At 42.1% G+C, this 26,259-nt stretch overlaps 1 protein-coding gene across 1 annotated transcript in view; it reads left to right on the top strand.

The window, feature by feature from the left end:
• KCNMA1 (potassium calcium-activated channel subfamily M alpha 1) overlaps positions 1 to 26,259 on the top strand; it is a 507,394-nt gene that overhangs the window by 340,398 nt on the left and 140,737 nt on the right. Inside the window, exons 15-16 of the mRNA XM_049645990.1 lie at positions 6,517 to 6,626; positions 19,696 to 19,764. Coding sequence (XP_049501947.1) covers positions 6,517 to 6,626; positions 19,696 to 19,764 — 179 coding nt within the window. The remainder of the gene's footprint in view (positions 1 to 6,516; positions 6,627 to 19,695; positions 19,765 to 26,259) is intronic.

Here is a 26,259-nt window from a genome sequence, read left to right as displayed (position 1 = left end):
ATAGTAATGCGTTGAATACCTGCTAATACACTAGCCTCCTACTACCAGTTTGGGGCAATGTTAGTGTCTGTGTTATGACTCCCGTCTTCTTATTGCAGCTATTAACATAATGGTCATTGGTTTTTATAATTTCCTTTTAGTTCATTATTTTTGATGTGCATAATATCAATATATTTGGATTAAAATAGTGTACTTGTTTCCAGTTAAATAAGAATTGGCATATTAGATAATCTCCAGAATTATTTACATGACTCCAGAGGTGGGGACAGACGTTAGCAAAATTATTTGACCGTAATCACCACGGTCATTCAGACTCTTCGCTGGGAACAGAAATCACCGTGGTTGTAGCATACCCCAGCCAGGATGGTTGATTTTTCACATTCACTGGGTTGTTAGCATTAGAGAAACACAGTTTCACTCTAATCAGAGAAAGCATAAAAAATAAAAGGTGTCATTACCGACCCACCATTAGTAACACATGCAGAATCTAGGATCAAGAAGGTGTTACTTCCTTCGAAGCCAAGGCTCATGTTTCCAGTTGGCAGGTACCCTTTGATGGTGGAGCTGTCTGCCCATGAGTTGGTGTACAACCATTTACTCGGGGGGTTGAACTAGACTGGTTGAAAAATTAGATAATGAAGAAAACATAAATAAGCCCACAAGCAGTGTAGACGAGCTAGCCCAATGGCTCAATTTCCCTTTCTCACTGAAGATTCTGTGAGTGAGTATTTGATGAATCAGGAGCCACAGCACATCATCTGCTCATCTTTGCTCTTCTAAAACAGCTGGAGTTTGATGTGACAGCCAAAGGAGAAATTGCTGCCTCAGGAAATGCTTTGCCTTTGACTGATGGCTGCATGGCTGGCAAATTAATTTTGGCACCTTTCCTTAAGTCACTTTGGTCCCATTCCTTCATTTTTCTGCTGGGAATGTGTACATTACATTACAGTTAAAAATACCTTCACAACACAAATGTGGAGAATAGCATGTACTATTTGAGGAAAGAAGTTGTAGGCTGAGATGGTTCCATTTTGTAGAGTAGAAAGGATGCCGTCATGCTCTGAGAGGAGGCCCACACTCTCAGTGCAGCTCAATATTTGTTTTCCATTTTCATTTTCATTTTTCATTTTTTTAAATATAATTTATTGTCAACTCGGCTAACATACAGTGTGTAAAGTGTGCTCTTGGTTTTTGGGGTAGACTCTTGTGGTTCATTGCTTACATACAACACCCAGTGCTCATCCCAACAAGTGGCCTCCTCAATGCCCATCACCCACTTTCCCCTCTGCCCCACCTCCCATCAACCCTCAGTTTGTTCTCTGTGTTTAAGAGTCTCTTATGGTTTGCCTCCCTCCCTCTCTGTTTGTAACTATTTTTTCCCCTTCCCTTCTCCCATGGTCTTCTATTAAGTTTCTCAAGTTCCACATATAAATGAAAACATGATATCTGTCCTTCTCTGGCTAACTTATTTCACTCAGCATAATACCTTCTAGTTCCATCCACATTTCTGCAAATGGCATGATTTCATTCTTTCTCATTGCCAAGTAGTATTCCAGTGTATATATAAACCACATTTTCTTTATCCATTTATTGGTTGATGGACATTTAGGCTCTTTCCATAATTTGGTTATTGTTGAAAGTGCTGCTATAAACATTGGGGTACATGTGCCCCTATGAATCAGCACTCCTGTATCCCTTGGATAAATCCCTAGCAGTGCTATTGCTGGGTCGTAAGGTAGTTCTATTTGTAATGTTTTGAGGAACCTCTGTACTGTTTTCCAGAGTGGCTGCACCAGTTTGCATTCCCACCAACAGTGCAGGAGGGTTCCCGTTTCTCCACATCCTCGCCAGCATCTATAGTTTCCTGAGTTGTTCATTTTAGCCACTCTGACTGGTGTGAGGTGGTATCTCAGTGTGGTTTTGATTTGTATTTCCCTGATGATGAGTGACATTGAACATCTTTTCATGTTTCTGTTGGCCATCTGGATATCTTCTTTGGAAAAGTGTCTATTCACTTCCTCTGCCCATTTCTTCACGGGATTATTTGTTTTTTGGGTGTTGAGTTTGGTAAGTTCTCTATACATTTTGGATACTAACCCTTTAGCTGATGTGTCATTTGCAAATATCTTTTCCCTTCCATTGGTTTACAACTCAAAATTAATGTTACTACTCATCAACCTCTCACAAGGTCATGGGCTCCAGGGTTTAAGAATTTGAGTCATTGGTGAGCTTCTGTTCTGATATTTCCCCTCTTAGGTACTCATATACAGCAAATCCATCCTGCCCCCCAAGATCCTAGCACCACTCCCTCCTTATATATTTACTCTGTCATCTCTAGCAAAAGGTGACATGGTGTGTGGTTAAGAGTATGAACTCTGAATCTTATTCACACCAACAATTGGCTTTGTGACTATTAGTGTGTTACTTAACCTCTCTGTGCTTCAGTTTAGTCCCCTGTAAAAGGGAAATCATAATGACAGTAACTCGCTCCACCTTTTCTAGCTCTCTTTGTTCACTGCCATCTTCTCTTGGGTGAAGCACAAATGTTTTCAACTCAACATATATTACACTTATTTTTCCTTTCTTAAGAATGCATTTCTTGGGGCACCTGGGTGGCTCAGTCGGTTAAGCTTCCAACTTCAGTCCAGGTCATGATCTCACAGTTCCTGAGTTCGAGCCTCATGTCGGGCTCTGTGCTGACAGTTCAGAGCCTGGAGTCTGCTTCAGATACATTCTGTGTCTCCCTCTCTCTCTGCCCCTCCCCTGCGTGTGCTCTGTCTCTCTCTCTTTCAAATATAAAAATAAAAATTTTTAAAAAAATTTAAAAAAAGAATGCATGTCTTTACTGCTGACAAAGGTAAAAGAATATGTACTTTCAGTTTTGTTTTTTCAGCCAAAGATGCCAGGTTTGAGACTTAGAAAGGTAAACCTTGGTAAGAAGTGATAGATAGTTTGAGCCCTTGCCTTGGGATGAAGATTGAGGTTCTCTTGTCTGAGCCTGCTGTGTGCTGTGGTGTCAGTGTCCTGGGTTGGGGCTCATTTCCTGATTCTCCTGATGTGATTAGCCTGTTCTTATTGTTGATCTGTCACAACTTGTCATTCTTGCCCTTAAGGATTAAAAGGTCTTAGGATTCATTATAATTACTGGTTCTTCTGCCCTTACAATTATAGATATTGCACTGTCAGCACAGAGCTTGACACGAGGCTTGAACTCACGAACCATGAGATCATGACCTGAGCCGAAATCAGGAGTCGTATACTCAACTGACTGAGCCACCCTGGTGCCCCAGAACACCTTTGTTAGGAATCTCAAAAACATGTTGGCTTATCTATATAGAAATAGTGTTAAAGATGTGGCAATCTTAAGCAAAAATCTTAAGCAATGAAGTGAAACCTCTCAGTGTTTAAACAGTCCCTTCAGTGCTACTCTATCTAGCATTGCAGATACCATCTCAGAATCCACAGATAGATGTAGAAGAGGCATTTTGCTTTCCAGAAAAGTTCTGTATGTTTTTTTTCCCAGTTATTTGACATTGAATCCCTTAAGTGTTTTTGATCAGCCACAAAGGCAAAACCTGCAGAAAGAAAAATATGGGAAAAAATCAGGAAAAGGTATATCTGGTTAGATATCTTAGCTAGACATCTGGTGCTTCTTCCAGCAAAGAGAAAAAAAAATGGGAAAATAAATACCCGTTTAAATAAGATCTAATCAGCAACTGGAATAGGTCCTGAATAGATACTGAATATGCTCAGTAAGTCTTTGCTGAATGAATAATTGAATGAACATTTGCTATGTTCAAAACAAACATGAATAATACTATTATCCTGCAAAAATTTGTGTCTACTTAATAAAAATATTTAATGATTAACTTACAATAAAATTTGGTCTATAGAGTAGTTGCAAGGGCTGTTGGGTGGCTGGGTCAGCTAATCATCTGACTTCTGATTTCAGCTTAGGTCATGATCTCTGGGTTCATGAATTTGAGCCCCATGTTGGGCTCTGCACTGACAATGCAGAGTCTTCTTGGGATTCTCTCTCTTTCTCCCTCTGCCCCCACTCTCTCTCAAAAATAAATAAATAGGGGCACCTGGGTGGCTTAGTCGGTTGAGCATCCGACTTGGGCTCAGGTCATGATCTCACAGCTCATGAGTTCGAGCCCCGTGTCAGGCTCTGTGCTGACAGCTTGGAGCCTGGAGCCTGCTTGGGAAAGCGTCTCCCTCTCTCTCTGCCCCTAACCCACTCGTATTCTGTCTGTCTCTCTCAAAAAAATAAATAAATATTAAAAACATTAAAAATAAATAAACATAAATAAATACATAAATAAAAATAATTTTTTTTTTTAAAAAGGAAATGTTAAAAAAAAAGAATAGTTCTATTAGGATACAGAGGTATGAAAATACTGGCCATAACTAAAAGGACCATATTAAAATTATATTAACTGAGGAATACCACCACCAATCAATAATAATCGAGATAAAGGCTCCTATTTTCATTGCTTTGAAAATCAGATTAAACTAGTAACATAACACATTATAAAGGGAATGTCTCTGCTGAAAGAATAGGCTGAATTCTTCCATTTCAAAAACACTATTTTCCCATGAAGCTCTACCATGAGGATTTATCATTGGCAATTCTTCATGTAGTATCCTATTTACCAATAAAACAAATTATGATACTATAATTCCCCAACTATTCTATATTTCAAATTATTTACTAATGCAGACTAGGCTTTCTTCAAATTAGTTAGAATTAATGGCCTTTGCTTATAAAGTCAAAATATCTTTTATTTGAAAAAAAAGTTGAAATCTTATGATTCAGGGAAATTAAAAAGTTTATGCTTAGTTAAACACATTGCAGTTAATTTTTAAAAATCGTACAGTTTAGCAGTAGAAATGGTTGAGTGCTTTTTTTTTAAAGACCCCACTCTGGGGAAGACCAATTTGTAGATAAACAGCCCATACCCAGCAGCACTGCATAGCTAATGTCTAATGTGTGGGAGTAGGTTAGAAGCAGCTCAAACTAATGAGGTTAACCCACATACTCTAATCACCCAGACTTGCACAAAGCAGGCAAATAGCATAGAAGCAGGGAGCATTCAATTTATTTCTAAATGAGTCCTGCCTTTTTTGTATTCCAGGGTGTCACCCAGTAGATGGTAGGTGTTCATTTCCCACTGTTTCCAAGTCTCTTTCAACTTCTAGCATTGCATTTCCCCTAGCTAACTGATTATGGGCCATAGGCAAGATGCCTTTTAATTCAGCATCAGCCCAAGAAATTGTAAGGAGTCACTTCCTGTTGGCTGGGAAGGTGCCTCTCATCTCCTCACCTTATGTAGAGGTATACATGGGAGGCCACAGCCTACAGACTCCCAGGGACTACTCAGTCTGCCTGCCTTGGGAATCCCAAGGTCTTTGACCTCCTATAGGGGCTCAGCATTCTTGTTGTTACTCACTCTTTAATTTTTAAAGATCACTTCCAATGTAAAATCCTTCTAGAAATGCTTAGCATGAAGAGGGTTGTTGGGAAAACCAGTAGAGCTTGATAAATTAGGAAAAAAGACACATTTTAATGAAATCTGGGGTAAAGCCTGTCTGAAACAACATTTTACTTTTTGTAATACTCAGTGTGTGGTTGGAAAAATCTTTTTTTTCCCAGAGTAGAAATATACGTATTGTTCTATTGTGTTATTGTTTTATTTTTTATGTATATATATGCACACACACACACACACACACACATTCATTGTAAAAGCCTTCAGACAACTCAGAAATCTATAGAGAAAAGTGTTAGTCTTCCACTCAGAGATAGTTAGTGTTAGTGTTTTAGTATAAAGTTTTCTAGATTTTTCTATGGCTTTACAAGAAATGGTTAGTGTTTTAGTATAAAGTTTTCTAGATTTTTCTATGGCTTTACAAGCATTCAGATAATTATAGGGTATTTTAATAGGGTCAGACTACTAACATTATTTGGTAATTTTTACATAATTGCTATATGAACAGATATACATTTTCACCATCATTTTTAATTATTTCTTTGTATTCCATTGAAAAATGTACCATTTGTGTTTTTTTCCAATTTTTTATTAATAGAAAGGATGTTCTTATACATATGTCTCTGTATATGTGTCTATTTGTTTCTTTGGTATGAATACTTAAAATGGAATGGTTGTGTAAGAGAACATGTCCTTTAAAAAATTTTTATAACACTTGCAAAATTGCTCTTCAAAGCATTTGTATCGATTTACTTGCCCACCAGTATTGTGGGTGAATGCCCATGCTTCACACCCTTGAAAAGCATACAGGTTAGAAAAATGGTGCTTTAGAGAGGATGTACTTCCATTCTAAGAGCTTAGGAGCATGGAAAGCTTCACGTGGACGATGTGGTTGTGGTCCTGGCTGCTGAAGACAGTCACCATCACATAACTAGGGCATTCATTCATTTGCCAGATGGTAAACTCTAGTTTTCCTTTTATAGTGTGCTGTCATATCTTGAACCTCCTGTGTTCTTCTCTCTAGATTGAGGAAGACACGTGGCAGAAATACTACTTGGAAGGAGTCTCAAATGAAATGTACACAGAATATCTCTCCAGTGCCTTCGTGGGTCTGTCCTTCCCTACTGTTTGTGAGTAAGTGACCATTAACCATGTGCTCTTTGGCTCTCAGGGGTATTTAATGTGCCCCTTTCAGGGAAGACACCTTACGCCTGCCCCATACAGCTGGGGTACTCAACAATTACTGAGGGTAACCTGTGTGCTCTGTCTTGTGTGGTGAACAGGAAGGTGGGTCATTACATGGTCTCTGCCTTGGGGATTTCTGCTGGCCCTACTTTTCCCCACAACTCTGAGAACCTTATACTTAGGTCCATCATTTGCATTAAATTATGAACCACAGTGTTCCTGCATGTCTTGAATTAGGCTCCTGTGGTGTAGACACAAGTATGATGGGTGGCAGGAACCCATGTCTTTTTACCAGGATGAAAACAAATCTTGCCTGCTCCTTGATGAAAGGAATTTTAATATCTTTCAGTCAAATCAGATCATAGAGACATCTGAGAAGCCTTTATTCAAAGTGCATTCAAATACTGCTGAGGAAATGTGGAACCAAATGTATGGAAGGAGGCCTTGAGAAGCTCTTAGCAATTTAGCTCCTGACATGAACAACCACCATGTTATGACAATGAGAAGGCTTAGCTTTTCCTTATTATTGGCTCAGCAGGATGGATTTGAACAAGAGGCAGCCCCAGCTGGCCATGGCCCCTCAAAGTAGCATAGGTGATCATTTAAGGGATATGAACTCAAGAGTTACATGGGTCCTGGACCCCGAGAAACTTCCATCATGATGAAGCCTTAGATTTCCCACTTGGAATCTCAAATGTTGGGTGCAAGTCAAACAGGGGTTTTGTCCCCTATGAAAGCATAAACTCCCTGGGAATGTTGAAACATTAAGCCTTGTTAATCCATTGACACTTTAGCAAAAGATTTGATAACCTCAGTCTTGCTGGTAAAAACTGGGCAGAAATAGGGGAATCTTGGAACCACTGGGCTGAGGATGAAAAGCTATTCCCTTGTGCTTAGTACCTACAAATGAAACCCACCTTCTGGAAAGGGAGATCTAAAAAGGATAGACCTGGGGACCCTTGGGCTCTTCTGTCTTCTAGCTTTCTGTTCTGTGCACAGCAGAGAGGGGACAGAGCACCTGGGAGGTGGTGTTTACCTGGACACTCCTGTCACAGAACACAGCAGGTGTACTGTGTCTGTCCCTGGGCCCAGACCCTAAACAATCCAAAACGGTTTGGCTCTTTACTGAAATTTCCCATCCTGTCTCTAAGCGAAAGTTTAAACGCTAAATGGACTGGAAAAGTGAATAGGTAATTGATTCGGAAGGAGTTATTTTCTGAAAATGGATGCCCTATTGTAACTCCCATGTGTTCCTTTCTGTGAGAGCTATTTCTCTTTCTGCCACAGAAAGAAGTTAACCATTCAGAGGCCTCAGGTCCTGGAACATTGAGGCTGTCCCAGGGGATTTTCTCCACCTTGGGGTTTGGACTGCCTAGGATAGAAAGCCCAGGAGAATTCAAGACTTTTAATAGAAGCTGGTTCTATGTTTAAAAAAAAAAAAAATGGAGGCCTCCTATATAATGTAGGGGTGGTCTGAGCACACGGCAAAGCTGCCAATGCCCAGAGGGGTCCTATGGCATTGGGGGCATTAGCAGAGGTGTGTGTGAAGATGCCAATGCCCAGAGGGGTCCTATGGCATTGGGGGCATTAGCAGAGGTGTGTGTGAAGATGCCCTCCTTGGCTGTTGATTTTCCCTGGTTTGACCAGTGTTTATATCTATCATGAGTGCTTCCTCGGAAGCCTGCATTCCCACTGCTTTTCTTACTCTGCTGCGGAATACCAAGTCAGTTTGTTTTAAGAGCATTAAACCGCAAGGTTAGAATTGCTCCCCCTGGAGGCTGCAACTGGGATACCCACAAGGTAAATTTGGCTCCCTTAAGTGCCCTGTGCAGTGTTTCATTTCTTAACAGTTAATTGCGAATATTTCAAAATAGTGGTATTTCACATAAAAACCAGATTTTTGGCCTCTCTTGAAAACCTGATGTGCACTTGCATTTCTACCAGATGCTAACTGGCTCTAATTTGTTGTAAAGAAGGAGTTAGTGTAGGTCCTCCCCTCTCTGTTGTCTTAAACCAGGCCAGATCTGCATTGATACCCTGGGCCTGGCCCCACTGCCATGTGACTTTGTCAAGAACTCCCTGGGTGGTGTGACACTTCACTGCCCTTCGGAGCCAGCTCAAGAGCTGGACACTAGTGGCTGCTGTAAATATTTCCTTTGATGGATTTGCATGTTTAGATCATGTCCTGAGGAGGAGAGAATCTTTCAGACACACCTCGTTGTCAGAGAATTTAATATTTGTTCAGCACAGCTTCTAGAATACAAAAAAAAAAAAAAAAAACCCACAAACTTCTGATGTGAGTGAGAATGTGTTCAACTTAGTGCTATTATTCGTTTAACACAATGATACAGCAGAGGTAGGAATAATCAATAAAGAAAGGACATTTAATGAGATTTAGGAACATCCCAAAACATTGAAGCTCTCCTCAAGCATTTGATTATCTGGAGGCTTAATTATCTGTGTTTTCTACTTTAAATTAAAGAAAAGCCATAACTCAAAGTTACCAGCAGTTTAATGATAACACTCTTCAATTCAGGTTAATTAAAGCACAGCCGTAATTAGAGTGTAGTGTTGTATATCACCGGGCTGGCGCATAAGTATTTTCATTACAGTAAGAATTGGCTATTCAATTTCGAGATGACATAAAGGACGCTGAAATATATTTTAAGCTGGTTCATGTAGAAGAAAAAGAATTGGGGAATATTCTGGGGACAATAAAGCACAGATAAAATATACAGATTTTCAGAGCGGTTTCTGTAATTATGTGCTGCATTAAAACAATATGCAGCCAATAACGTCTTAAAGCATGAAAAGAAATAAATTTGCTCTTCCCCTAGCTGGCAGTATGCCCCCTTGCAGGGTGGGATCACCGCCCAGGAGAGCTTGGAGTTTTCTCAGAAGCCGGGAGAAACGTTCTGTGGAAAGATAAGGGAGCAGGATACACGGATGAAATTTGAAGTTATTTCCCCAGAGAACAGAGTGGGGAAGAGGAGAGGCAGGAGGGCCGGAAGGCCCCCACAAGGCAAGCTTTTTAAAAATTTCTAGTGGAGAGGTGTTCCCTCTTGCCCGGGGGAGACTCACACCAGCTATATCCTCAGACTTCTGGGCACCGGCCTTGTGGCCTCACTGCGTGTGTCATCAGAAGATGCACCTTTGTTCCGTGTGTCACTAACTTAGACAAAACACAGTACCATTTCTAAATATTTCATTTATGTCTTCTCATTTTAGCCACACAACAATCCTGTGGTTTCTATTAATGCCACACTTCCTGGTTTATGAACAAGGACACTGGGACTCAGAGGATGTTGGTGCCCCTCCAAAGCCACCTAGTGCACAAGTGACAGAGCCAGGGTTCTGATGCTGGGCCTGTGTAATTGAGAGCAGCTTGGAGGAGCTGCTGGAGGAAAGCTGGCTAATTAAGAATCTCCCGGGGAGTGTAGTAAGTGGAGAGATTTCTAGGCTCCATCTCCAGATTTTAATATCTGGGGGAGTCCCCCACATCTGTACTTTTTTTTATAAGCAAAGACAGGTGATTCTGATTCAAAGTCTGATGCCTGGGGCCTCCCCCTACCCCCTCCTGCCTCATCCCTCTGCACCACAGGCTGGAATAAGCTCCCCTTACTCCGCACTTTGGGCTCAGTCACTGGAATGTTTCTCTCTGATTTTAGGCAAATCATAGAATTATAGGTGGGCCATATTTGACAAGCTAATGTTAACATTTGGGCTTTTGTGTGAGTTTCCTTGCCACCATTCCTGCTTCACATTTTCTTCAATCTCCTGGAAGACAGGCTGAATCTACACTCTGCCACGCCAGGCACACTCCTGACTGCTCTGCCCTCTCTCCATGCCTTATCCAAATCAGTATAGGAAAAAGGCATGGGGGTGCTGAGCCCTTTAATGCTCTTGGTGAGATTTCCACTGGACATCATGAGAGCAACTTCAGGCTGCAGAGAACAGAGAAGCGCTCAATGCCAAGATGCACAGAGGAAATAAGGACAATTCAGGATGCAACCCACAAAGGTGCCTCTTGGCTTTGTTGGCAAGATCATGGTGGCTATGTCCTAGACCTTCCCCAGGATGCCCTTAGGGTGTTCCTTTTAAGAGCCAGCAACTCCTAAGCAACCCCCCTTCATTTTGCATAGCTGGCTTGCCCCTGGGTCTGTGTGAAAGTACGATCAAGGCAAAGGAGCTTTGGGATCTGAAAGAGAAGGTGCCATCCATTGTGCTCTGAACACCACAAAACCACCTGCTCCCTCTCCCTCCCACTCCCCACCTTCCTCAGCAAGGGACCATGGAGGGTGCGAGGGGCCAGCACCAAGCCTGCAGGAATCAAGGAGCTGCTGTCTGAGGCCATGTTTGCCACTAAAGGGTCTTGTATTTGACCGGTCCCCATAATAGGATGATGCTTGATATTGTAGAGTGTGACCCTGGAATCTCAAACCCTCAGAGCAGCCACTTGGTGGATGTGTAATTTGGGACAAGGTATTTGATTTCTCCATACCTCCTTCCTCTGATAGTTACCAGCTGCCTGACTTTGGGCATGGTGTTTACCCCAGTATCCTCATCTCTGAAATAGGAACATTACTTATCTCTCAATAGTGCTGATATTCTTTTCCCTCTCCCACCTCATCTTTTCCCACCTCCTCCAGTCCTGTCCCATCAAGTACAACATAAGCACCAAGAAAGAAAGGGATTACATTGTGGCATTTCCAGGTTGTATTTACTCTTACCCTCTAGAAAAGTTCTGCGGTCAGTCAGTGGTCTGTCAGTCACCAGCCAGTCAGTCGACTAGATTTTTAATAAACTTAGGATATGTGTGCAGTGTGCCAGGCATGGTGCCATCTCTAAAGGAAACTGCAATTAGATTTAATCAAGGATTAATTAAAGGATTAATGACAGTACTTATAAGTGAAAAGTAAAGAACTCTGTTTCCCTACAGTGGCTGCTTTCAGAGAGTTTTAAGTCTGGCGAAGAAAAATAATACCCAGGGCACCTGGGTGGCTCAGACGGTTAAGCATCCGACTCTTGATTCGGCTGAGGTCATGATCTCATGGTTCATGAGATTGAGCCCCGAGTCAGGCTCTGTGCTGACAGTGTGGAGCCTGCTTGGGATTCTGTATCCCTCCCTCTCTGCCCCTCCCCCACTCACACGTGTGCATGTGCTCTCTCTCAAAATAAATAAATAAACATTTGGAAAAAAAGAAAGAAAGAATACCCATCCTCAGAGAGAACTAAGCACCTGTGGAGAAGTATTTGATGGGTGCACACTGGAGGACAGAGGCTGAGAGAGGGGGTGAGAACTCCCTGTAGGCTGGGGGGTGGGCAGGAGAGGCTTCCTAGAAGAGAAGACACTTGAGCTGTGTCTTGTAAGGAGATTGGATTCAGAGAGGGAATAAAGAGGGAAGAGGGAATTCTAAGCAGTAGGCAGTTGGGAGGCTGGGAGCCACATAGCATCTCTCCGATTTTCCAACAAGAGCAAACTGATTTCCCTTTTAGATGGGAGAAAGAGACAAATCAGATTTCTTTTGACGTGTGATGTTTTCAGGGGGAAACAGCGACAGAGTTTTTTTTTGTCTGCCTCCAGACAAGAAAGTGAAGGCAGAGGGGAGACCAGAGAAGTGGGGAAGGAGGAGCAGGAGGAAACCACAGGTTCTGAGGTTGGGTTATGGCAAGAACACCATGTTCCAGGTCCTGGCTTTCTCAGTGAGGGTATTAGTCAGTCATTCATCGCTTGCAAAATATAAAAGCTTAATTGTATTGGGTTTTACAGCTCAGAGGGGATTAGGACAAAAGATGTATTTAAAATACAGTGTGTCTCTCTCTGTCCCCCTGCAGCTGATGGAGTAGTTAAAATTCAGATTTGATGTGGAGTATTTAATGCCTGGGTAACTTGGGGGAACTCTGGTCAGATCTTCGCGGTGCTACAGGGCAGGAGTTCTGCCCTCGGTCTAGATGTGAGCATGGATGCTTTTGTGATGACTGAAGACAGTGTGGAGGTTGGAGGGGGCTTCTCCATCCCCTCGTCCACCTGCATTCAGGGCTCCTAAACAAGAAGAAAATCATGCTCTCGTGCTGTGTTGTTCTGCATGGACAGATCTTTCCAGTGAAGCTGCTTGAGGGAGATTTAAGACTACCTGGGGAAATCTGGGTCTCCTGTAAAATGAAAACCAGAGCCACTTGAACTTGAGTTCTAGCAGATCAGTAGATTTTAGGGAAGGATTTCTGAATTTGAACACGGAGCAGAGAGAAGCTGGCAAGCCTGATTGTCATTTGATGGATTCATTTAGCCAGGCTGCAGAAATGAGAATTTTGTGAGAAATTGTGGAGGGACTCAAGTCTCATCTTTAAAAAATATTTTTCCTGAACAAAGTGGCCCTATTCATCCAATTATTTGAGGGGTGGTATTGTAGTTAAGACAACATTTATGAACACAGATAGGAATACAATATTTATGATGATTTCTACTACAGAGACCCAGAGATGACCAGTAATCTTTCTACATGTTAGTGAATAAACAAATGACCCTAAAAACTGTTAAAACTTTTTTTTTAAGTTTTGAGGGAGAGAGAGGCAGGGGAGAGGGGAATAGAGAGATGGAGAGAGAGACAGAGAGAGAGAGAGAGAGAGAGAGAGAGAGAGAGAGAATCCCAAGCAGGCTCCACAATGTCAGTGCAGAGCCCAATATGGGGCTTAAATCCATGAACCATGAGATCATGACCTGAGCTGAAATCAAGAGTCAGATGCTTAACTGCCTGAGCCACCCAGGTGCCCCTAAAATCTGTTAAACTTTTAATCGAAGGCCACAGAGACAGTGGCACATCTAGAATTCTCTTCAGGAGGGTCAAGGAGGCAGTCCGTTGGAAATGAGATGTTAAGGGCTTCACTTGATATTAGGTCCACATAACAAACACACAGTTTACATTTTGTTTCTGACTAATAATAGTAATACAGTTTTCTAAAATGCATTTATTCATATTTTAGGCAAATGCTTGCTGTCTATATCAAAGAATGTAATTATTAATAAAATCAAGTGTCTCAGGTGTGGTAGTGGAGATATTGTGAGTGTGTGTGTGTGTGTGTGCGTACGCATGCGTGTGTGTTTGAGGTGGGGGTGTTCTGAAGCCCGCTCCACCTCTATCAAAGCTATTGGGAAATGAAATCTGAACATCTCCATGAGCATTTTAAATCACTTCCTTTTTCTTGGTCCTGAGTCTTATAAATCCTGCTGTTTCAAATTTCCTTTAACTAGATGTTTCCATTTCGAGAGCCTATCATTTTAAATCAAAGCTCCTAAATCTGAATCTTTTTCATTCTAGCCCCTAGATCCTAAAGATCTGGTTTCCCAATGCACAGTATTTACATCCACATCTACTCTGATTACATGCATCAGCCTGACATTGCCAGGGTCCCTCTGGATCGCAGAAGAGGGGCCTGTATTTCAGGGTAAGCTGGGTTTGCAGGGCACAATGAAAGCTACCTCTTCTCTCTTCACCCACTCACTCCTAGGTGACTCATCTTCAACAGCCCCAAACCACATCTTCACACACCCTTCTTGGGCACATTCAAAAGTACAGGTTCTGCGACAGGTTTCTCTGCTTAATTCACATCAGCAAGCAATCTTTCTAGTCAAGGAGTCTGATTTAATGGCAAGAACAATTTATGTCCCTCTGGGTAGGTAGAAACAGTTGGACTCTAATTCTTAAGAGCCTTTGTTCAGGAACATCTGGGTTGAAACTACTGTATTTAACAGATGATGCTAGCACTAAAAAAAAAAAGGCCTCAAATAATGTCATTGTCAAATTTGGTAGATCTCTACTTAATAATTACCAAGAAAGCAATCTAACTTGTTATTACAACAGTTTTATTGCAGATTGCTGGTTTAAGACCTTTTTGTGACAAGTGGCATTTTTTTTTTCTGGAAAAAAGTCATTTCTGTTCCCCTGTAATTATTTTCACAACCAGCAGCAACTTCCTGCATTGGACATATTGGGACATTTTATCTTAGAAATAAGAATTGAATTCCTGCTAACTTATGGCTGATTTTATCCTGTTTATCCATTGTAAAGGCGGTCTCGCTTCTCTTTCTTATACCCTCCCTCAACCTAAGCCCCTTTCTCATCCACCCCCGGTCCTATCTATGTGGAGACACTGAGTAAAACCTTAAGAAGGACTATAAGAACTGGATGAGCAAAGCTTATTTTGCTTTACCAAAAACAATGGTATCAATGATACAAGTAAATATTTAATCTCAGGACATCAATCCTGGCTGGTCTGAAGATGTGCTCTGAGAAGCACACCCCTTGTAGGAGGATCTGTAGAGATTCCCAAGGATAAATTGCTGTCTGTATCTTAGAATTGTATTTGCATTTTGGCACATTGATTCAAGGCGAATGTGAGATCCCCAGAGTACATTGCTGCTATTCTTTTTCTGTATATCCTTCTTTTCCAGTCTCTTTGCTTCTAATGAGCAAGTTAAGAGCCACCTTGTTTCAGGATTTGATACTCAACTCACAAGCCTTCCCTGCTTCAACTTTCCTAGTTTACCACTTTATCTCTTATGTATACTTCCAGCACCTCATGAGATTCTGCTCCCCAGTCATTCCTGCATTTAATCATCGTTTATTAAATGCGCCTTGCACTCTTTGCACTTTGCAGAATTCCAGGGAGACAAAGCATGTGTCTTGCACTGAAGAAGCTCAACTCGAGGGCAGAGAGATGAGTAAACAAGTGATTACCACACCCCAGCACTCCTGTTCCTAGCCTTGGTCTGTTCATACCTCTAGGACCCCCCAACAGAGACTGTACCTCTGCTGCAGACTTGAGCCCACCACCCTAGATTGGCTAACTCTCTGTGGCAGGATCTAACAAAAAAAACCTGATGTTTAATAGGTGGGATGTAGTTCTGTTTCTAGTGCAAATTGCAAATTACTCAAGATGTGCTTTTTGCGGACATGCAGAAGATACTAGTTAGAGCAGAGATTAAAAACTTAGGTGTCTGTAGGAGGCAGGAGTGAGCAACAAAGAGTGAAGAATGAGGAGGTAGGGTAAGGAGTGCAGGGGACCTTGGCATAGTGGAGAGCACATGTCCCATCCAGAGGTATAAGGGCATCAAGCTCACGTCCCTTTTAGCCATACAGAATGTGGCTCCAGTGTGGCTATTTATGATTGATTTATCAAGGAAAGCTGAAAGGCTAGTTTTTATATGAAATCACCTGTTAGTATCTCATTCTGAATTTTTAAACATGCTGCACTGCCTAATGCTCCATGCTGGGCTTCTGGCCACCACTGAGATTTAATTTCCACTTTTGGCCTTTCTTCATAAAGGCCATTTGACCTTGAGCAAGTTACCCCTCTTTGTCATCTCTGTGAGAAGGGCAGGCCTGAATCGGATAATCCATGGTTGTGGCACTATTTGCATATGATTACTTTGTTGACATCACTCTGTCCCTCCCCTCTCCCCCTTTGACCAGTGAGTAAAGGCTGGGTTTGGGTCAAAGAGCTTCTTAAAAAGAGGCTTCTGTAAAGCAGTGTAGAATCAGTCATCTTAGATATGGATTTGGAAGTCATGAAAGAGGACTCAGAGATCTCCTAGGTCCACCCTGCTAGGTTAAGGAATGTGCACAAGGCCGTGTAGATTTTACTGACTATCCTGCATTGGAAAACTTCTCTCTTTTTATACCTAGTTGGTAAATGATATTGTAGTACCTAGGAAGACATAATTCACCATTACTGTGGACTATTTCTTTGCTTCTACCAACAGGATCAGGTCATTAAAGCAATTAAGGTCCATGATCCCATGAACCACAGAGTCCCAAAACAGAGTGGCCAGCTGCTCATAGGGTATCAGCATATCGGCCTCTTCGTGACATGTGCTAAGAGCAGCTTTCTCCTTGAGATTTTGGCACTTAGCTGTTATTTACATTAGAAAGTGGTTACCTACCCTGGTAATTTGGTTCAACAAATATTGCATAAGCCATCTGATATTTTAAACAATTTAAGCTCCACAAGTAACAGCCCCATAAAGGGTGCATGTTAGCAGTTCTCTATGGGACATAAATTAAGAAGAGCGTTTTTCCAGCTGTAGTTGGATACCTGGATTGGTGTTTCAGCAAACTGCGTAATCAGCACAAAGCCCAGGTCATTAGAGTCTGCTGGCAGGAATCAGCAAACCTGCAAATCACTGGGAGAGCCCAAATGTGCCTAGATGAAGTGGTCCTTTGAAATCTGTCTGTTGAAAGCAATATGAAGACCGTGACCTCACATGTAGGAATGAGCAATTCGGTCTTCTTCCTACCGGAGAGCATGAGGCCTTCACCAAGCCCTTACCTGCAAGCAACACAGCCACAAAGTCTCACACGTGATTATGTCACTTTTCTATTTGACACCAGCCCGAAGCCTCCCATTTCACTTAGAATAAATGACAGACCAGCAGACTCATTGCTGTGGCCAGCAGTCTTCACAAACTTGCTCCTGCCTAGCTCCCCGACCTAATCACTGTCACTTGTGACTTTGCTCAGCCTGCTGCAGTCCAGCTGCCCTCATTGCTGATCTTCAGACACCCCAAGTTCCTTCCTGCCTCGGGACCCTTGCACTTGCTGCTGCCATTCCCTGGAAAGATTTTTCTCCAGATCCTCATTGCCTGCCTCTTCTCATCACCTCCAGGGCTCAGTGCTCTAACTTCACTTTCTCAGGATGGTCCTCTTGGGCCACTGCAGATAACACATCTTCCCAGTTGCTCTTTTTTGTTTGGTTGGTTGTTTTGGTTTTGGGGGTTTTTGTTGGAGGATAGTTGACACACAGTGTGACATTAGTTTCAGGTGTACAACATTGTGACAGTTCTGCGTGTTATGCTGCATGCTCACCACAGGTGGAGCTACCATCTGTCACCATACAACGCGATACAGTACCTTCGACAATACTCCCTATGCTGTGCCTTTCATCCCCTGACTCATTCAGTCCATAACTGGAAGCCTGTACCTCCCACTCCCCTTCACCCATTTTGCCCACCCTCCTCCCACTCCCCCTTGGCAACACCAGTTGGTTCCTTGTATTTATGGGTCTTCCCAGGTACTCCTCGTCCTCTTCGGTTGTTTTGTTTTCTGCACAGTGTTTTCCTCCTCTGGAAATGTATTACCACTTGTATATTTGCTTTTTATCTATCTCTCCCAGTAAGAAATAGGCTTCCCTGGGGCTAAGGATGTGTATCCTGCCAGGTATTAGTTGGGGATCTTGGGCAAGTTAACATGGGTGTTCTGAGCCTCAGTTTCATCACCCGTGATATAGAGATATAAGTAGATGTTGGAATAACTGAGGCCATCTCTCTCTCTCTCTCTCTCAGGGATATTGTAGGGATTAAAGGAGAGCACCAAGGACGGCCCTGACTTGTGAACCGGCGCACCCCTCCCCCCTTATGGGGCTGCAGCCATCAACCCATCAATAACCATCAACTCACTTCTCAATCTATCAGTCGGCCAATGTTTTATTATCCAGAAAGTCCTTAAAACATATGCTCATTGTTGATACTTGTCATATAGAATGTATGTAATTCTTTTGTGTGTGCTTTTATTTCTTTGAGTATATAAATATGTATTTTCACCTAATTGTATCAAATAATTTAGAAGTTTGTATCTATATGACAATCATTTATTAATCTTATACCTTGAAATATTCTTCAAAAACTCATCTTGAATGCTAAAACCATATTGTACCATACTTTACTTAACCACTGCTTCATTATTAGACATTTAGGTAACTTTTTTTTTTATTCTGTATAAATATTACCACCTTGAACATCTTTACCCATAAATACTTTACTGGATCTTTTATTATTTTCTTAGAACCCCAGTAAGCAAAACCTTTCATTTATTTAGCTTCTGTGTGTCAGTGGTTCCACGGACAGTACTATGGGGAATTCCAAATGAGTCCCAAACTTTTTTGTTTTTAAGTTTTGTTTTTATTTATTTTTTTGAGAGAGATAGAGAGCAAGTGGGGGAGGGGCAGAGAGAGAGAGAGAGAGAGAGAGAGAGGGAGACAGAATCCCAAGCAGGCTCTGTGCTGTCAAGCCCAATGCAGGGCCCGATCTCACGAACCCTGAGATCATGACCTGAGCCAGAGTCAGGAGTCGGAATCTTAACCGACTGAGCCACCCATGAGCCCCTAAATAAGTCTCAGACTCTTGAAGAAGTCACACTGGTTGAGGAGATAAAGTTCAGACACAGAATGCAACGGGGAGCAGCCACAGCCAGTGTGCGGCTGACTTCGGGTTGAAGGAGATTGTTGCAGGTTGTTGCAGGTTGTGGCTCTCTGGGAACAGAGAGCCAGAGGGTGGCGGTGGGCTACGGAAGAGCTGCACAGAAGGTTGGACTTGACGGGGGCCTGGGAGGAAGGGTTGGAAGAAGAGAAGGCATCTGGGGGAGGAATCGCATCAAGGCAGGAACGAGGCAACCTCAAAGCAGGCTGGGCTGCAAGCGAGAGCACCGGGCAGATGAGGTGAGACAGCTTGGATGAGGCCAAGAGTGACGGTGCCACAGTCATGTGCTGGGCAGTTACACGGAGGCTAAGGATTATTACCATCATTCTGAGCACACAGGGGTCTGCTCGGAACAACAATATGAGCCATTTGTACAAAAGACCGAAATGGAATCCAAATAACAGGTCCAGCTGCTCCAAATACCTCCCTCCTCCTGCAGTTAACATTTTACTACCCGACTGAGTAACTAATGAATCTGGCCCAGCATAAATCCCCAGGCACAAATCCCTGCTTGGGGTCTGTGTCTAGACATCCAGACCTGAGTGCAATTTGCACTTTGAACATTCAGCGCCTTATCACTTGCGAGAAATCAGGTTTAATGGGGAGGATGGGGAGGTGTCGCTCCCACCCCCTCCCTTTGGCACAGTGACTATGGAATGGAGGTCCCTGGAATAATGAGTGCATCGGGCGATGGAGAGGTCGTAACAGCGTCGTGTGGCTCTGGTCATTCAGAAGCACTGACTGGGAGGTTTCTCCATCTCATTGCAGGCTGTGTTTTGTGAAGCTCAAGCTCCTGATGATAGCCATTGAGTACAAGTCCGCCAACCGAGAGAGCCGGTAAGTTTGCCACAGCCTGGTGGCCGGCCGACATTTATGAGATGTGAGAGTGCACTAAGAGTCTGGGTCTCCCCAGTTGTTTCTTACACATTATTGATGTACTTGGAACCCTGATGCATCACATTTCGGGCCCTCGGGCACTTCTCGTGGCGTACCCAACCAGATACTGCCACTTCCATCTCATGCCCCAGCAGGAATTCAGAAAGTGTTTCTCCGGAGGAGAGTGATGAGGCATCCAGATCGCCAGCTGATCATGCCAACTTGCACTTTTTACCCTCTGTGCACAAAATCGGGGACAGCCCCTGTCCTCAAACCCCTTTTTACTGCGGTGAGCATGAAGCAGGTGGATTCTGGCCTCCTTCACAGCAGGGATGGGGCAGGGCTGTGATGGGACACGCCAGCTCTCCCGATAGCCAAATTGCAAGCAGCCTATTGTGTACCATATGTGCTTTTCCCCGTGCAACCGAAATCCAGGTGGCAGAGTATCAGCTTCATGCAAATTAGTCAGGAGAGCAGGCTCAGAGGCAGGAGCCCTCTTTATTTATTTATTTTGCACTTAATTATGTGCAGATCAGACTGATGAGGGACTGGGTCTGGTTGAAATAGATAACAGCCCAGTCAATATATGAGTTCACACTGGAAGAAGGAAGCATCCCATTAACAGGGGATTTTGTTGATGAAGGACTATATGTATTACAGATAAAATAGAGTTCATTTTTTTGCTCCCCAATTTTTATCAATGGGTTTGGAAGAAAGAGCTCATTGAGAAATGCATGGGCTTTTGTCCTCTAAAATGACAAAACCTATAGCTAGGTTTCCTCCTAGCTATAGTAAATAAGTCTTCCTATGGATGCCCAGGTGTAGAGTGCAGATACCCTCTGACATATGCCTTAATACGGTGAGTGCAGGGCAACAGTAGAAGATGCCTGCTATCACCATCTAAGGAGTTTTCATTATCTGGATGAATAACTCAATGAAGCCAGACGTCCAAAAGTATGGTCTGTCTCTGACAAAGAACAAACAAAACACAATGAAAAAACACTGGATTGTAAGCAAGTCAATCAATCCAGTGTTTGCTATATTACCTTAACCACCAGATCAGATTGCTCACAAAATCTGATCAAAGGCTAAGCTATTTTGAAAGTCCAAATCAACCAAGAGGAAGAAAAAAAAATGGTGGATTTGGTGGCCACATGTAGAACACGGCCATAGCAGTTAACAAGTATGTATATATACATTTTTCTTTTCTGTGTTGGCAAAGTGAAGAATATTATGTGCAAAAAAAAAAAAAAAAAACCAAACAAACAAAAAAAACCAAACCCAGAGTCCTGGCTATTTGCTGTTCAACAGATAAAGCGGATGTTTCTGGAATTACTGCTTTCCCGCATGGAGGCCAATAGTCACCGGTGCCTGTGTAGGGAGAAACATGTCTCCTGGGTTTTTGCAAATGATATTCTTCATGTTGCCACGTCGGTAAATCTGTGTAATTCAGTCTCCTCTCTTTATCACTTCTGTGCATCTCTCAAAGAAGTGTCATGGTGTGGGTGGCACTAATGCCGTGTATTGTTTCTTGACCATTCTGGTATGATCTCAAAGCAGGAGTCCGCACCCTGAACCTTGACCTATCATCTCCCACCTGCCACATTTTGGTCACAAGGAGGGAGAGAAAAAGCCTGTTAATGGTTCAGTGTGAATCTGCTGTCACTATTCTAAGAAAAATAACTAACAGCTATCCCTGAAGACAAAAATCTTTTCTTTGATGGACCCTCCAATTAACTCACCAATCTGAGATGTTTTCAACAAAGCCATATTTATAGATACAGATTTTTAGTTTTTTTTTTTCTTTCAGAAAAGAGTGAAAAGAACTTGTTTGGGTTTGTTTTGGCTTTCTGTGTGCAGTTACCAACTTTAATCCTCACATGTGGCTTGGTCTCAGTGTGGAAGCACATTGGTTCTTGTGGAAAAAGGTGTGTTTGAGGGAATGTGGATCACGCCTCTGAGAAAACACTGAACTTACCAAACACAATATCCATGTTAAAAAGGATTGAGTTTCTAACCCTTCCTGAGATAAGGATTTTGTTTTTCATCTAAGAATTTCCCATTTCCTCCCCTCCCCCATCCTCCAAGCGGCTGGGTGTGAAAATTTGGAGAACCCAGCTTCTTCTCTCCACTCCTTTGCCTCCAGCCTGTGTTGAACTACCTCCTCTGTTGTTTTACCCCATGATGCTGTTTCCATGCTCTGCTGAAAAACCTTGTTTTCACATGCATCCTTCAAATAATTTGAAACAAAGGTTTTCTTCCTTCTCTCCTTCTGGTGTCAGTCAACTTATTATCAAATTGTTTGATTTTAAATTCTTTTTCTTGTCGTTTTGCAGAAGCCGAAAGCGGTATGCGCTCTTCGTTAACCTTCCTCCCAACCCCCACCCTCTATCTTCACTGCTCACCACAGGACTAACCATCTGCCAAGAATTCAGGAAGATAGAGATTATATATATGTATACACATACATATAATCTCATTCCCTTGTCTAGTATATATATGTATATATATGTATTTATATATATATATATGTATATTTATATTTAAACCCCTCTCCAACTAGAGCACATAAAAATTGGAAATAGCATATTGCTTTTCTTGTTTAGTTTGTTGATTCTTTTGGATGACGCACTAACTTCTTTGCAGGAAACCTAACAAACCAACAGGTACAATCCCTGTTTTCAGTCATGGCACCAGTGATGGGAACAAGTGTTATTGATGTTGAGAAGGAGGACGCTTCTCTCCAGCCCCTGGTGTCTGTTTCTGTCCTGTCCTGATGTGTCTTGGTGCCCACCAGACTCTGGTGCCATTTGTCTGCATACCACATCCACATTCCCAGTGACTTCCTCCTCCCCACGTCCCGTTTCAAGTTTGTAGAGCAGGATCCGTGTCCTTTTATCCACAAAACAGAGACCAAGCTCTTATACTCAACTTTTTTTTCCCCTTACACTTGTTTTGATGATACCATTTTGCATATTTTATTTCTTCGACAGTACTCAATACACAGAACACTGCTACTAAATTGCCAGATTATCACATTCAACTCAGTGAATGAGTACTGCTTAAGGAGATGAACTCATGGCTTTATTTTTTCCCTAGCGTGTTTGGGCATATTTCTTCATGTGAAGTATCTCAGTTTTCACCATGTGACATCACCCCGTTTTGCTGCTGTTTTCTGTTGCATGAAGCATGACCAAATCCTCATCGATAGCATTTTTTTTTAACTTTTCCAGTTACTGTTTCCAGCGTAGTTTTTGATAATGTGTCCTCTAAAACAGTATTGTTGAAAACATACTATTGAGATGCCCATGTGTTCATTTATTCAAGAGTTGTTTTTCTCCGTGGTTGGAATCACTGTCACATGTTCATGTTTGTAATTGTGTGTGTGTGTGTGTGTGTGTGTGTGTGTGTGTGTGGTGGGGGATATCCGTCTGGAACTCTTTCCAAAGTCAGATTCTTCTGTGGTTTTTGGTGTTGATGTGTGACCATGAGGTGGCTTCCTGTCAGTTTGGTATTGTTGTTATGATCCAACTGCGAGAAGTTACTGCAGCACTTTGCATCTTCAAAGGTCCACAGTGGCTGCACCTCTGCTGTTGGCTTTTGGCCTTTGAGTCCTTTTATCTTGTGGTGGAGGCATGTTGTGACATAGCATGACTTGTTGTAAAGTGTACCAGAAAGTGACACAGCTTGCTCCCAGAGCCAAATAGCCACCATTGGCCTTCCCAAATGAATGATGTCTTCCCCATCCCATATGGCTACTGTTTTCCTTATGTGCAAAGTATATCTTTAAGTGCCATTTCCAAAATCATTGTGATGGGTTTGGGCTAATCAATCCCTTGCCCGTATCATTGGCGGACCACAACGGCAGCCATTTGAGTCTGACCAACTGGGAGCAATCTTTATTATGCTGTCTCTGTGTGGGTGAACTGGGCTCAAGTATATGGAAGCATGGAATACACACTGTGTCTCCTCTGTATATTCTATAAGTAAAAGTGTGTGTGTCTAGTTGTGTGGGACTCCAGCAACATCTATTTGAAAGCCCAGAAGAAATGAAAAATTCCAGAAAAGCAAGAAGATTTGAGATTTGGGGTTTCTGTAGGCTGTGCCCTAACACAGCCCGTAAACTGCAGGGCAATTGTACTTTTGAAAGGAGAAACAATTAGTTCAAACAAAGTGCCAACCAATAGCAATCATATATGACCATGGATGGTCAAAGAGGCCACCTACCAGTGGCCTGATTCATCTGGGCACAGCATGAACTGAAGTCTTAGATGGTTCTGATTCCCTTGCTGTAGTTAATGAAGTCCCATTAGCTTGCTAGACACAGATATAATTATCATGTTGTCAAGTACAAACTATATTCTCATGTGAGTGATAATTTTGTAATTGCTCAGGGAATGGTACATTACATCTACCAAAAACTGAGGGGTGGGGTGGAGAAATACAGACCTATCATATTTATCCACAATGGATGAAAGATTCCTTTAAAAAATAGGGTTCAGTTGAGCTATTCATCATTGGTTGTCTCCAAAAACAGCAAACAAGTAAAGTTGATGATGATTGAAGAAGGAATAAGTAGATGTTTCCTAGTTGTTATCCCTAAGTGGTGGAGAAAAAGAATAAATCATGTTGCCTCATCAAGCCCCGATTCTCCAACCTGACTGAAGTTCAGCAAGACCTACACAATGAAATGCATTGTAGCTTGAGCCCTGGAGTTCCCCTTCCGGAGGAATCTGGGAGGAATATTTCTCTGTTGAACCAAGCCCTGCTAGCCAGTTCCGTGTTTTTGCATTTTAGTTGAGAAACACATATTTTGGTTCTAAGTGAGTGGTGTTTTCAATGTTGAAATTAATTGCTCCCATGCCTCAAGTGGCTAGCTGTTTATATATTTGTACATGTACATTTTTGTACTTAGTGCATCTGGGAGATTGTTCGCTTATTTGCCAACGCCCTAGAAAAGGTGTGGTCACTCCTTTGGTAGGGCTGACTAATAAGAATCACATCTTGGTCTTTGAAAGAACAGCTATGGCTACCTTTATCCTTCTAGGAGAGGGAAAGGAACACTTTTTGAACTGAGACCAATGGTTTATATTTTTCATTCATTCCACCCGTAGTTGAAAAGTATCTATTGCATACAGGGCTTTAAGCTGGCTACTATGAGAAACTTATTTACAAAAGCAAATAAAACATGATCATGCTTTTCACCCCTTTATTCAACTATGGGTTTCCCACAGAAAATATATATTTGTTTCACATGTGGGAAAGGAGCCAAAGAATTGGTCTAGATACAAAACTAGTCTGAGGGCAAAAGAAAAAGAGAGCGAGCAAGAATCCTCGGGGGAGGAGCTACATAAGCCCTTTGCCTCCAGCTGCCACTGAATGTTTTCTGTTGAAATCCACAAGGTCATAGAAGAAAGAGGGTAATTTATAGGTTCCTTGAAATGAGGGAAAGTCCACCCTTGCCAAGAAGATATCCCTATTGGAATTCTGCTAATTGATATATAGACTTTTTCTTAGAGATTTTCTTGATTCTTCACATGACACATTTTGAAGTTTATCTCTGATAAGCTAGTGAATTAGACAGAATTGGAACCAGAGACTGATTTAACGTGATGCATGGGGAGGGAGACTTCTGGCAGGTCATTAGAACAAAACAAACTTAATGTTGGCTATTCTTTTAAGAGATCAAAGACCTTTGGAAAGATTTACATATTCCCAGTAGGAGGTCAATAGCATATTCTGAGGGTAGTAGGCACTTTCCTGGGGAAAAAAAAAATTACTTCTGTCTAGGATACTTATCTTTTTATATTTTCAAAAAGAGGAGGATTAACATTTTATTTAAATTTTCTAGATATGGAATGTGGATAGAAGACTTAATGTCTACCATATTAAAGAGAGTAACGTATTTCCTCAAAGAGTCTTTGAAACGTTGAACTCTTACATAGGGAGTATTACAAGCAGTGGCCCCCTGGAATAAGGGACACAAGCTTCTCTATCAAAACCTTAAATGTATGAGTGGAATCCAACACAATGAACATTCATATGTATCTAGATTTCTTTCCTTCGTTATTCTCAAGATCTAGGCTCATTCTTTCAATTCCCACCCAGAAGGCTTCCTTAGCCTGATCTGGATAGCTGCAAAGGTAAGCATACAGCCTCACACATGATTTAGAGAGTTGATTCAAAGCCTCTTATTCACGTCCAAAAGAAAACACACAGTCAGTGATGTCCTTGGAACTACACAAGGTTTGAGGAACAGAGAGATACTCCACTCTGCAACCAAAAGTCACTCCAAATTAGTCTGTCACCAGATGTTGTATGGGGATATAATGTTTTGGATCCTGCAGTCAGTTAAAAAGGTCTTTCAAATGCTATTAGGGTGCCTCCTGGTAGCTTATTAGCACCAAGGACAAAATGGAGAGCTGAGACAATGTGAGAGATTATTTGCTGTTCCTT

The sequence above is a fragment of the Panthera uncia genome, chromosome D2, assembly GCF_023721935.1.
Source record: "Panthera uncia isolate 11264 chromosome D2, Puncia_PCG_1.0, whole genome shotgun sequence".
Taxonomy (NCBI): Eukaryota; Metazoa; Chordata; class Mammalia; order Carnivora; family Felidae; genus Panthera; species Panthera uncia.
The sequence above is the reverse complement of the archived record's forward strand: the minus strand, read 5'-3'. Positions and strand labels throughout refer to the sequence as shown.